General features: G+C 41.3%; 1 protein-coding gene across 1 annotated transcript in view; it reads right to left on the bottom strand.

Moving 5' to 3' along the window:
- The window catches only part of Alg9 (ALG9 alpha-1,2-mannosyltransferase), a 61,469-nt gene that overhangs the window by 44,880 nt on the left and 2,989 nt on the right, over positions 1 to 13,600 (bottom strand). Inside the window, 3 exon segments of the mRNA XM_027412161.2 lie at positions 2,610 to 2,698; positions 5,388 to 5,458; positions 13,051 to 13,185. Coding sequence (XP_027267962.1) covers positions 2,610 to 2,698; positions 5,388 to 5,458; positions 13,051 to 13,185 — 295 coding nt within the window.

Genomic DNA, 13,600 nt, shown 5'->3' with positions numbered 1-13,600 from the left:
GACCCTGGGTAAAAAGAAGTACACAAAGAAATGGAGGAAGGGAAAGAAATGGGTAGTCAGAGGACATTCCTTTTCAGAAAACAAAATGCACTGATTTTTATTTCCTCACACCTTTTTTCCATGTACACAAGGCCCCAAAGTTACACAATCCTAGTCATCCATTCCCCTCCTGGCCTGCACCTAAATGTAAAACTTACAAAAATATCGGGCTGGAGAGATGGCTCAGCAGCTAAGAACACTGCCTACTCTTCCAAAGACCCTGAGTTCAATTCCTAGCAACCACATGGTGGCTCACAACCATAGGTAATGAGATCTGGTGCCCTCTTCTAGCCTGCAGGGATACATGCAGGCAGAACACTGTATACATAAATAAATAAATAAATAAATAAATAAATAAATAAATAAATAAAATAAATAAATCTTAAGAAAAAAAAAAACATACAAAATCCAGGGACCTCCGACATTATTTCTGTGCAGGGTATACGATTCAAAAGACTTAGACCAATTATAGACGATGTATTGGTTCCTTCAGCTTATCTTCTGATATGCTTGCAAGACATTCTGGTTCATACCTGTACCCTAGAAGGATTCTAGGAAGCCTTCTCAAGGCTCAGAGCTATGTTCTGGCCTTGGCATAGCCCCTTAATTATTACAACTACCATAATTTTGTCTTGGAATGCAACAATCTGAACTCGCTCAAGGCCTCTGTAACAACAGCAATACATTCCTAACAACTCTAAACAAAAATTTTGCTTCTTATAAGGCCCGATTTGTGGAGCAGAAAAATCATTTGATTCTAACAAGAACTACAATGAATAGGCCTGAGATTTAAGATTAAGACACTCAGCAAGGGTCTACTTCAAAGGCTCTACAGTAAAGACTGAATTCATGAGTGCCTCAACTGACACTGGAAAACTAAAGATACTCACAGGAAGCTCCCCATACATACAAATATGTTTCTGGATTAGTAAAGTACCTAAAACATAAAACATGTGAAGTGCAACTTTCACAGACAGACGCTAAATAACATTGAAGTCAACTCTAGCTGCCAATGCAGAATACAAAAGAATAGAAATATCTAAGATCTCTGCTAATCTTGATGAAGCACACGTATTTACTACAGTGGATTTCAAAGCTGGTCTAGGGTGGAGCCCAGAGGTCCCTATAGAACATTCATTTTGATATATTCAATGAAAATGCTAACCATGTAACTCTGTACAAGGTACTATTTTGTATATTTTGTGTACAGACTAGATTCTTGATTATATAAGCATAAACTAAAATTGAAATAATTTAGCAAGACAATTTTTTGGGAGAATTGGGAACAACTTATCTTTTGCAGCAGGCTGTTTTAGCTTAGTCCACAGAATGCAGGTGTTCAAAGGCAGCACAGCTGGAAAGCCAGCAGTCCCACTTAGAACCTTTACTCTAAGTGTCCAGACGCTAACTATAAAAATAAATGCCTGGACAGAACTAGAAGAAAACCATCCTGAGTGAGGTAACCCAGACCCAGAAAGACAAATATAGGATGTACTCACTCTTAAGTAGATACCAGACATAAAGCAAAAGATACCCAGCCTATAATCCACAAACCCAGAGAACTAGAACCCTTTTCCAGAAACAGATGGAAACAGATGCAGAAATCCAAAACTAACCATTGGGCCCAGCTCCTGGAGTACAATCGAAGTGAGGGAGGAGCAAAAATATGAACAAAGGAGTCAAGACCATGATGGGAAAACCCACAGAATCAGCTGACCCAAGCTAGTGAGAGATCACTAACTCTGGTCTGGCAAAGGGGGAACCTGCATAAGACCGAACTAGACTCCCTGAATATAGGTGACAATGGTGTAGCTAGGACATTACATGAGGCCACTGGCAGTGGGTCCAAGATCTAACACTAATGCACAAACTGACTTAGTGGAGTCCATTCTACATGGAGAGATACCATGCCAAGCCTAGACACAGGGGTGTTGGGGATGGAGAGATGTCTTGGTCCTGCCTCAAGGAGATGATGGGACAGACTTAGTAGACTTCCTAGGGGAGGCCTTACCCTCTCTCTGAGGAGCAGATGGGAGGTGGGGGAGGGGGAAGTAGGGAGAGTAGGACAAGAGGAGGGAGGGGGAACTGGGATTGAAATGTAAAAAATAAATAAATAAATAAATAAATAAATAAATAAATGCCCAAGAGATGCAACCTCTATAGAATACAGCTCCAGCCAGGCAGTGATGGCGCACACCTTTAATCCCTCGAGGCCAGCCTGGCCTATAGGGCAAGTGCCAGAACAAGCTCCAAAGCTACACAGAGAAACCCTGTCTCGGGGAAAACAAAACAAAACAGCTTAAATAACAGGCAGAAAACAGAAAAACAGAACCATCGATCAAAAATACTTTCCTCCCGCTAATGGCCAAGAAAGGAGGTGAGCCATTGGGAAGAGGAGGGAACAGAAAGTATCTGGTGAGACTGTGGAGCTACTACTCATGAATTTGTGCAGGTCACACAATTGACCTGCCAAGCATTCATGTTTGCAACCTTGTTAGACAAGTGCTTCCTTTCAATGCAACTGTATAGGAAGGTAAACTCGATACCCCCTCATCTGCCCTTGTACTTACCAGACGATGAGCAAAACATGCCAGTGCTGAGCACCAAGAAGGCCAGCATCATTCGACTCACATGCAGCCCGAATTTCTTGCACACAGCCCTCAAAGAAAAGATAAAGACCATTAATATTGTAAAGAGCATTAATATTGTGGATACTAAGAGACAGACATTGCAAAGCAAAGACGAACTGAAGGCCTGTGTGAGAAATAACAATGAAGAGCTAAAGTCAAATATAGAACTGTCTAGACGTGTTAGCAATTTCCTATGCATAAGAAACCCAAACCTCTTACTTTTGACACAGAAAAGCTCCTTAAGAGGAAATGTGGTTAAAAGTTGTTAGGAATTTCATGTGCATGAGAAACTGACTTCTTACTCTTGGCACAGAACAAAGGCATCTTCTTTTAAAAAGCTGCATATTTAAAATGATGTCTACTATCAAAAGGGAAATAGCATGGTTTAGTGAGAAATAACACACCTCAGGTTCAGGCAGGTTCAAATTCTGGCTCTGCCATTTACTAGCAGTGACTAATTATATATACATGCATACATATATACATACATACACACACACACACACACACACACACACACACACACACATAATCTACCAGAGCCCACATCTGTAAAAATGAGAATAGCAACCACGCCTACGTAAGTTTCTGTGGGGGTTAATGTGGGAAAAATAATTGGTAAAGTGCCTAGCACACAAAGTTGTTCAGCAAAAGCTGTTCTTAACACAGATGAAATAAGCCTGGGTGAGGACATGCCTAACACATGAACAAACACTTACTAAAATCAATAGCAGCGCTGGGTGTGATGGCCCATGCTTTTAATCCCAGCACTTGGGACATAGAGGCAGGTGGATCTCTGTGAGTTTAAGGCCAGCCTGGTCTGCAAAATGAGCTCCAGGACAGCCAGAGCTACACAGAGAAACTCTGTCTTGAAAAACCAACAAATAAATAAATATACAAACAAACAAAAAACCAACAAAACCCCCCACTGAGTTCAGTAAGTGCTGCTCACATTTTTTATGTGTTTTACACAATTTTACTAAGTTCTTTTTATATTCCCATATTAAGATGCAAGACTTACTGAATTTATGGATTACTACCTTTCCTACTATCTCTGAAAACTGTGAGCTACACTTCCCTGAATACTGCCTCTTCTCATCTCTCCATCAGATCTAGATACCTTACACATAACTGCCTCTGTATTTTTCTCTATATTTTATTCCTAGAAATTTCTTCAAATTTATCTTTCATTTTCCCACTTTCTTTATTAGCAGTCTTAATCTGTTTAAACTATCTACTGATTTTTAAACATCAATATTATATAAATCTTATATATTCAATACTAAATAACTACATTTTCATCTCTGTTTGTCCTTACTATTTTTCACCCTGGCCTGGTCATATCTGGAGGTTATGGTTTCTCTTCATGGTTTCAGTTCCTTCTTTCACTTCTCTACATACAGTAAATACTGTTTTCATTTCAATAATTCATAATAAATGAAGATTTACAGGTCAGCTTTTTGATGACTTTTATTTCTGCTAGCTCTTCAATGTCTTGTCTCTTTTTGTGATTTCCCTGATCTGTGTGGTACTTTTATTGTGACTTCTTTGTTCCCATGCCCTCCTGGGAATTGAACCCAGAGCCCTGTGCACATGAAGCAAGTGCTCTACTGCAGAGCTACTTCCCCAGCCTGACTTCACCATACTGTCTTGTACATTAGAATTTTTTTGGTTTTTTTTATAATTTCTTTTATTTAGAAACAATATTATTTTACATATTAATCCCCCATTCCCTCTCCCTCCCATCCTCCCATGCCCCCCCACCAACCCCCACCCACCCACTCTCCAAGGATAGTGAGGTCTTCCATGAGGGATCATCAAAGTCTGTCACATCATTTGGGGGAGGGCCTAGGCCCTCCTCCATGTATCTGGGCTGAAATAGTATCCCTCCATAGGGAATGGGCTTTCAAAGTCCATTTGTGCACTAGGGATTGTTAGAGATCCCATAGACGTGCATTAGAATATTATTCCTGGTGATTTTCTGACATCTGGGTTAAGATTCCACTTCTCCAGAGAAATCTTTACTTGATGCAAGGGACCTCTACTAATCTAGACTTAGGAGATGAAATGGATGATTTGAAATCAGGTCCAAATCCACATGAAAACCAACTTATGGCTACAATCCCCAAAGGCAGTACTGGTTTTGTTTATACCTCTCTCAGAGTTAAGACCAAAAATTCATTTTAATCTGGCACACCTAGCTATGGGAAGACTTTTAATAATGATCCGTAAGTCTGAGTATCTCTTTTAATGTGTTAAGGCACTATTAAATTTAATGGTTTTATGTGTTACATTTTTTAAAAGGCAGCTATTTTATTGCTAGAATACATAAATGTATAATGGACTCATTACAATTCAATCTACTGAGAGCTAGACTGGTGTGAGGCAATGTATTGAGTACAATTGAAAGCAGAATCTTACACTGGGAATAGTCTCCCATCAGCTCAGCTCCAGGGAAGAAGTGAATCACTTAGAACCCAAAATAAGGTTTCAAATCTAAGACTAGCGAGACATGTACTGCAAATTAAAATCAGAGGTATGCCAATGGGAACAGTAGCTAGAAGCACTGCTCCTCATTACTTTCCAGACAAGGCATCACCCTTCAGCTAGAGCACCCCCAGGAGAGAAGGAAAGTATTCTGACAGCTGCCTGAGCTGTCAGAGATCTGTGCTACGGTGAAGTCCATAGCACTTTTGGATGCAAAGCTTTGATACTTACTTATAAAAGTAAAGTTCACAAATACAGCTCACAAAAGCCAGGAGACATCTCAGAAAGTAGAAGACAAGAATCTGAAAGAAACCCAGAGTAAAAAAACAGAAGTTAGCAATAGGAGCCTGAAAGCTTGTAAGGATGCAAAGTTCTCATTTGTTGTCAGTAAACTACTATAAATTGGTACAATCCTCCTGAAAAGCTGAATTTATTGAGAACCACACAAACTTTCACATCCTCAGACTCAGTATACCTATTTCTTTTACTACAGGAGGAGTGGGAGCCATCATTCATAAAAACATCTATTGCAGCACTATTAATTTAATAAAAACTACAAATATCCGCCGGGTGTTGGTGGCACACACCTTTAATCCCAGATCTCTGTGAGTTCAAGGCCAGTCTGGTCTCCAGAGTGAGTGCCAGGACAGCCTCCAAAGCTACACAGAGAAACCTTGTCTCAAAAAACCAAAAAAAAAAAAAAAAAAAAAAAAAACAAACTACAAATATCCAATGAAAGTAGGTATGCAACTAACCATGCTACATCTATTTCAGAGATAACTGAACAAGTATAAACACTCAGGGTTGTAAGGATGGAAAAACCTGTGATACCTTGCTCATTTGCTGCTCACCAACAAGTCCTCTTCTTCTCCCTCACTCTCCCCTTTTAATACAGGGTCTCACACTATAGCTCAGGCCCCCTGGAATTCCCTATAGGTCCCAGGATGACCTAAAACCTACAGCAATCCTCTTGCCTCAGCCTCACAGTTGCTAGGATAGTAGATATAAGCCACCTCACCTGGCTAGAAAGCACTTGTTAAACAGCCAAAAAAATTTAAATACTGATTATTTACAAATATGACAGCATTACAGCTCTGGAAATTACATGCATATGAAAGACACACAATGGTAAGAAGAGATGTGGCAGTGTACTGGGATTAAGTTATTTAACTCCTATCTTCTAAACATCTGTATTAATCAATCTTCTAAACATCTGTATTAATCAATTCCATAATTAATGACATAAATATGGTAAAAATAACAATAAGGGTTATATTGACTAGCTCTTAAGATTTACATGTTTTTATTTTATGTGTATGTGTGTTTTGCCTGCATGTATGTCTGTTCACCACTTTCATGCAGTGCCCAAGGAGGCCAGGAGAGGGTATCAGATTCCCTGGAAATGCAGTTACAGATGGTTGTCAACTGCCATGTGGTTGCTGAGAAGTGAACCCACTGAGCCACCTTTCCAGCCCCTTGGTTAGCTTTCATACAATAGAGCACTGCATGTTAAGAGCACTGAATCCTTACAGCATTATTCTGTTTCCATATACAGCAAGATAAATGTTAAGTAATCAACATGGAAACATTGCCCGTGCTTATCACTACAACCAACAGAAATCCCAAACGAGTTTTACATAGAGCCCATGAGAGTCAGACTCATTAATAGAACACTGAAAGCCTACTACACAAGGAGCACTGTACAGGTGTCACAGGGGCAGATAATTGAAGACAAGTGTCTATGATAAGGACTCCTCATACTATGGAGCATTTGAAAGTTAAAGAAGAAATGAACTGGAGCTGGAGAGATGGCTCAGAGGTTAAGATCACACATACTACTCCTTCAGAGGACCCGAGTTCAAGTCCCAGCATCCATGTCAGGTGGCTCACAACCACCTATAATTCCAGCTCCAGGAGACCTGAAACTTCCTTCTGGTCTATAGACACCTGTACTCCCATGGACACATAGGCACACACACACACATAATAAAGTTTAAAAATGAACTGGTCTAAGATTGTTCAGCAGCAGGACAAGGATGTCATCAGCTCCACTGTCAGCACTTAACTGAAAATCCCAGTAAGTACAAAAAGAAATGAGGTCTAAGGGACAGAATGAGAAAAAGAAAATTTATAGCTATGGTTTGTCCCTAAGTGTTTGAGTACTAGAAGCTTGGCCTCCAGAGCAGACATTAAGAAGATGAACTTACAAGAAGTGAGTCCTGAAAGACAGCAAGGAGGCTTAGTGGGTTCTGCTTAATGAATAGATTAATACTTTCTCTGAAGGAACAGGTCCTCATGGGACTGGATTAGTTCCCTTAAGAATGGGCAATCAGGCCAGGCATTGGTGGCGCACGCCTTTAATCCCAGCACTGGGGAGGTAGAGGCAGGTGGATCTCTGTGAGTTCAAGGCCAGCCTGGTCTCCAGAGCGAGTGCCAGGATAGGCTCCAAAGCTACACAGAGAAACCCTGTCTCCAAAACCCCCCCCAAAAAAAGAATGGGCTGTCGTGGAGTGAGTGTGCTGCCTTGGCTTTGCCCTCAGGTATACACCTAGCTTCTTTCTGCTTTCTCAACTGACATGGTGCCCTTGCCAGAATGCTGACACTGTATTATTTCAACTCTCTACTTACTATGTAGACAAGACTGGCTTCAAAAATCACCAAGATCCACCTACCTTCCTCCTCCCAAGGGCTAGGATTAAAGGCCTGTGCCACTGCACCCAGCTATGTGTTTCCATTATGAACTATCCAGGTATATTACCATAGCAACATAAAACGAATAAGGACATAAACACAAGTAAAAAGAATCCAGGAGATTTAGTTGACAAGCCACTGGCATCAGCCTCAAAATTCACTGAGATATTCAGCATAAAGATCAAAATACAAGCTCAATTATGTCCCCCCCCCCAGTGTAAAAGGGGGCGGGGCACATCACACACAATGACAGAAGTCTCATAAATGACAGGTAAAAATCTAACAAAAAATAATAGGAAAAATATTCCTGCAACCTGTGGGATGAAGGAGGATTTCATTCAGAAGGCCTACAGCCCTAAGAGAAGAACTGACTTGACTATGTCAAAGGTGAGGATTTCAGCAAAGAATGGCAGACAAGTCAACAGAGCTGGACTCTCTACAAAATGACACCCGCATGCATCTAACGTCATGAAGGAACATGCACAACGCCTACAGACCAGAGAGAAAAGGAGGAAATCCACTAACAGCTAAGTGGGGAGGCGCAGGTCTTTTTTTTCATTCTTTCTCATTTTATTTTCTAAATAAATAAATTTATTTGTTTATTTATTTTACAGCCCAGCTGCAGTTTCTCCCTCCCCCTACTCTCCCTCCGTTCCCACTCCCCTAATCCACTCCCCCTTTGTTTAGGAAAGGGCAGGCCTCCCATGGAATATCAAGTTGCAGTAAGACTAAGCACCTCCCCATGTATTAAGGCTAGGCAAGACAACCCAGTATGAGGAGTAGGGTCCCAAATGCCAGTAAAAGAGTCGGAGACTGCCCCTGCTCCCACTGTTAGGAGTTTTACAAGAGGACCAAGCTACACATATATGCAGAGTGTCTAGGTCAGTCCCATGCAGGATCCCTGACTGTCAGTTTCTGCCCCTGTGAGCCCAGGTTAGTTGATTCTGTATGTTTTCTTGTGGTGTCCTTGACCCCTTTGGCTCCTGCAATCCTTTCTCCCCCTCTTCTGCTGGATTCCCTAAACTCCACCTAATATTTGTCTGTGGGTCTGTGCATCTGTTTCTATCAGTTACTGGATGAAGCCCTTCTGATAACCAATCTGGTTACAGGAGACGGCCAGTTCAAGCTACGTATCCACTATTGCTAGGAGTCTTAGCAGGGGTCATCCTTGTAGATTCCTTTGTGCCAGGTTTTTACCTGACCCCGAAATGCCTTCCCTTTCCAGTAATCCCTTCCAGCCCCCAACAACCCGACTGATCATGTTCCCATCCTCACCTGCCATCAGACCACTCACAAAATTTCTTCTATTTCCCCTTCCCAGAGAGATCCAGGCATCTCTCCATGAACACTCCATGTCTCTCTGGGTCTGTGGATTTTATCATAGTTATCTTTTATTTTACAGCTAATATCCATTTATGAGTGAGTACATAACATGTTTGTCTTTCTGGGTCTGGGTTACCTCATTCAGGATGATTTTTTCCTAGTTCTTTCCATTTGGGAGGCTCTTAATGCCACACTCAGGAAGCTGAGGCAGGAGGATTGCCAGGAATTTGCAGCTACACCTGGACTACAGAGTAAGCACCAGGCCAGCCAAAGCAACCTACAGAGTGAGAGTCCATCTCAAAAACCAAAAGAAAACCTAATTTAAAAACAAGTAAAGGGTGTGGAAGGATAATTCACAAAGAAGGAAATCTGAATGACAAATACACAAAGAATATTACGTCCGCCCAGGGAACCCAGCCACAGTAAGAAACAGCTCACACACACAAGAAAGTCAGAGGCAACTACATGACGAAGAACTGTTGCAGGGGACACTGGGCTTCAAAACTACATGAAGACTAAACAAGAGTCAGGGCCTTTGTGTGGGGTCCCACCCCTGTCATGTCAGAAACTCACACACAGATCCAGAATCAGAGAACTACTACATTGGGAGTAGCAAGAAGGGGGAAAGGCAATCATGAGTAGGGTACCAAGCATCATCACATCACCACACTGTCTTTCACCAACAACCAACTCTATTCTTCAACATTAGGATACAGTGGGGCGGGGGACGGGGACCCACAACTCCACAACAGTGGTTCTCAACTTCCCTAATACAGTTAGGACCCTTTAATACAGTTCCTCGTGTTGTGGTGACCCCCAACCATAAAATTGTTTCATTGCAACTTTTTGTACTGTTATGAATCATAATGCAAATATTTCATATGCAGGATATCAGATATATGACCTCTTCAGGGGTCCCAACCCACAGGTTGAGAACCACTGCTCTACAAGCTATAACTCTTGTTACTTGTGTGTAGGGGACAGTAAGCCACGCTTTCCTCCCCTAAAATCCAAGCACGTTGTTTAACTAAACTTTAGAGTTTCTATATTATATCAAGAAGCCAATTGATGTAATGTAGAACGAGAGAGTAATTTGGGGACTGTCTTTGTCTTTCTTGGCTCTTTCCTTCAAGGTGTACACCATCTCACAATCATTATTTTTCTATGATTGCCTTTCCCAGTATACATACATATACAAGCAAACATTTCTCTGCTAACACTTATGTTTGAGTCCCACACAGCCAATGAAGACCCGCCTCACAGCAATCCCTAGATGCTCCAGAAAAGAAATTGGACCATAACTCCTAGACTACACTGGATACAACTTACTCCATTTCAAATGACACTCCGACTAGAGCTTTGAGTACTGACTTCAATCAAGTTGAGGATTTCAACCTAGATCTTCAATCAAGCAAATCCCATCTAACATGGACTGGATATAATCCGTTAGAGACTTTCACTATACTAACATTTTCTTCCCACAGGACCCCACAAGGCTACCATCGTCCCATTTCAGCAGGAAGTAACTTGGAGGATGCTACACCCCCGTGCCCCATTATTGTCTATTAGGTAGTGTAAGCCTAGTTAGGAATAACTTTCCTATTGTTTAGGGTTGGGATTGGAAGGAGGTGTTCAGGTTGGGCACGTCTTCAGATGACTTTAGGGTTTAGCTGAAATAGACATGGTTAGGATGTGCAACAGCAGATTTCTTGTATTTCACCTTTATGATTGTTAATTTTGGATACTTTACACTGTTAAGTTTTAATCCTCTTTTAGACTAAAAGGGGAATTGTAGGGGACAGTAAGCCACGCCTGTTAGAGGCTGGCTACAGGCATGCCTGACCACACCTGTCAAGGTGTGGTCAAGGTGAGGTCAGGATGACAAGGCATGGGCTCTTAAAGGGCTGCAGAGCACATGAAAGCCCCTTCTCCCTGGCCTCACTGCTCAGCTGGTATTTATCTCAAATAAGATATCTTGACCATACAGACTACAGATGGTCTCTTGTAGTCACGAAATACTTGTGGGTCCCTATTGACTGGGGCTGGCAGAACTACCAGGGAGGAGAGACTGAAGTAGGAACGAAAGGGAAATCTTCCTGGTTAGTTTTTATTATCTGCGTGACATAAGCTAGCATAACCTGGGAAGAGACTCTCACTTGAAGAGCTGCCTTAATCAAAATAATCTGAGGCCATATCTGAAAGAGACTGTTTGATGATTGATGTAGGGGGGCCCAGCCTACTGTGGGCAGCACCATCCCTAAGAAAATAGACCTGGACTATATAAAAAGCTAGCTAGAAAAGCTAGTTTGAATCCTAGGCAGAGATAGATCTTTGTAAGTTCAAGATCAGTCTAGTTTACAAAAACAGGAAAGCCAAATGATTAAGAGCCAGACAGCATACCAGAGAGCAGCATTTCTCCATGGTTTCAGTTTTACTCCCTGTTTGAGTTCCTGCCCTGACTGCCCTTACTGATGGATTATGACCTGGAAGTATAAGCCAAATAGCCCCTTTCTCTCCAAGTTGCTTTTAGTCAGAATGTGTTTACCACATCAACAGAATGAAATTGGAACATATGCTGTTCACACCACATATATAAGGTAAGTGACAGAAGAATAATTCTGGAAACATCAAGTTCAATGTGATAATGGATATTCAACTAGAAATTAAAGTGTAAGCACATATTTTTCCTCTACTCTTATTTTTCCTCTAACAAATTCAGAAGCTTGGGGCTGGAGAATGGCTCAGTGATTAAAATCACTGGCTGCTCTTCCAGAGGTCCTAAGTTCAATTCCCAGCAACCACATGGTGGCTCACAACCCTCTGTAATGAGATCTGGTGCCCTCTTCTGGTATGCAGGCATACATGCAAGCAGAGCACTGAATACATAATAAATAAATAAATAAATCTAAAAATAGCACAACAAAAGCCTAAGAAGCCAGAAATGAGACACTTGGTAGAAAAAGGGAGAGAGAGTATCATGTCACTCTCTATGTGTGCTATTTTCTCTGATCATTGTGAAATCCAGAAATCCAACTGTAACCAAGGCTCTCTTCCAAAAACTTCTCAACCAAAAAAAAATACGCCACCAGTATTTCCTGATAGATCCTATCAGATCTAATAGATCCTATCAGATCTCACATAAATTTGGCCTCTTCCTGTTTCTCAGTCTCATTTAATCCATCCAACACTCTGCATGAACCATACTAATTTATATGATAAATAATGCTGGTCTTTTTCCTATCCTTAGACCTTCAATTACAAAGACTATTCCCAGAGCTAGAGAGATGGTTCAGCAGTTCAAAGTATGTGTTGCTAATTCCAGGAGCCTGGAGTTCAAGTCCCAGCACCCATGTCAGGCAGCTAAGCCACCTACAACTACAACTTCAAGGGTCTGACACCTCTGGACTCCACAGGCTTGTGTGCAAACACGCACAATTAAAAATAACAGTTACAACTTCTCAGATTTGGAGCTACCCCATCGTGCCTTGTACTTTTCTCCTTCTCCTTTCTTCCCCAAAGAACTGTCATTCCCATGAAGGCAGACTCAACTTCGCCATTGTCCGATCACTTAACATAATCCAAAAGATTGTCCTCTAACCTCCACATGGCTAACACACCCACACCCACATGTGACCATTCACACACAATTTAGGGGGAAAAAAAAGTTGGGCCTGACAGCCCAGGCCCACAGACACAGTAACTTAGAAAATGGGGGAGAAAAGCATGTGAGTCCAAAAACTCCAGACTAGCCTACAGAACACAAGATGAAAAAAGAGAAAGAAATCAGCCTCTCAACTGTCAACAGATTTTTCCCCTTTCAAAAGTGCTCCCAGACTTACCTGTTGATCCATGTGACTGCTGTCAGGGCGGCCACGCTTACCTTATTAGTCTGCAGAATCCGTGCATGAAATGCAGCTGGCCAGGCATGCAGCAACAGATAAGCATACGAGCGAATGGCATACACTGGGGAATACTCCCACGTCTGAAACCCCTTCCCGTAGATGAGGTAGTGCGTCTGAAAGCAGAAACAAATGTGCTCAGGGTTGTACTAGCAAAGCCCCTCCTAAGGGGTTACAGGTGAAGATGCCGGGTCAAGACTGTTAGAGACAGATGTTAAGAATTAACATTTGTAACTAATGAATAAGAAGAGAAACGAATGACCTCATGTTTTTAAATTAAGAAACTAAAAATTTTACTGTATTTTCTTAAAATAGAGTTTAACTAAAACAGAAAAACTCTTATTTTCCTTAAATTACACATACTAAGCAAGCATCTTTCCTCTGGTTTTTTTTTTTATACAAATGTGTTCAGGTAAATTTACTTCCAAATTTTCTGTACTAGGAAGTCAGCAAACAATACATAAACATATAAATAAAGAAACAATATTACAAGTACACTACTAGTAACACTATTGTCTTCCCTAAAGCTAC

Source organism: Cricetulus griseus, chromosome 4 (assembly GCF_003668045.3).
Source record: "Cricetulus griseus strain 17A/GY chromosome 4, alternate assembly CriGri-PICRH-1.0, whole genome shotgun sequence".
Lineage (NCBI taxonomy): Eukaryota > Metazoa > Chordata > Mammalia > Rodentia > Cricetidae > Cricetulus > Cricetulus griseus.
Note: the sequence above shows the minus strand (reverse complement) of the source record. Positions and strands in the feature narration are given on the sequence as shown.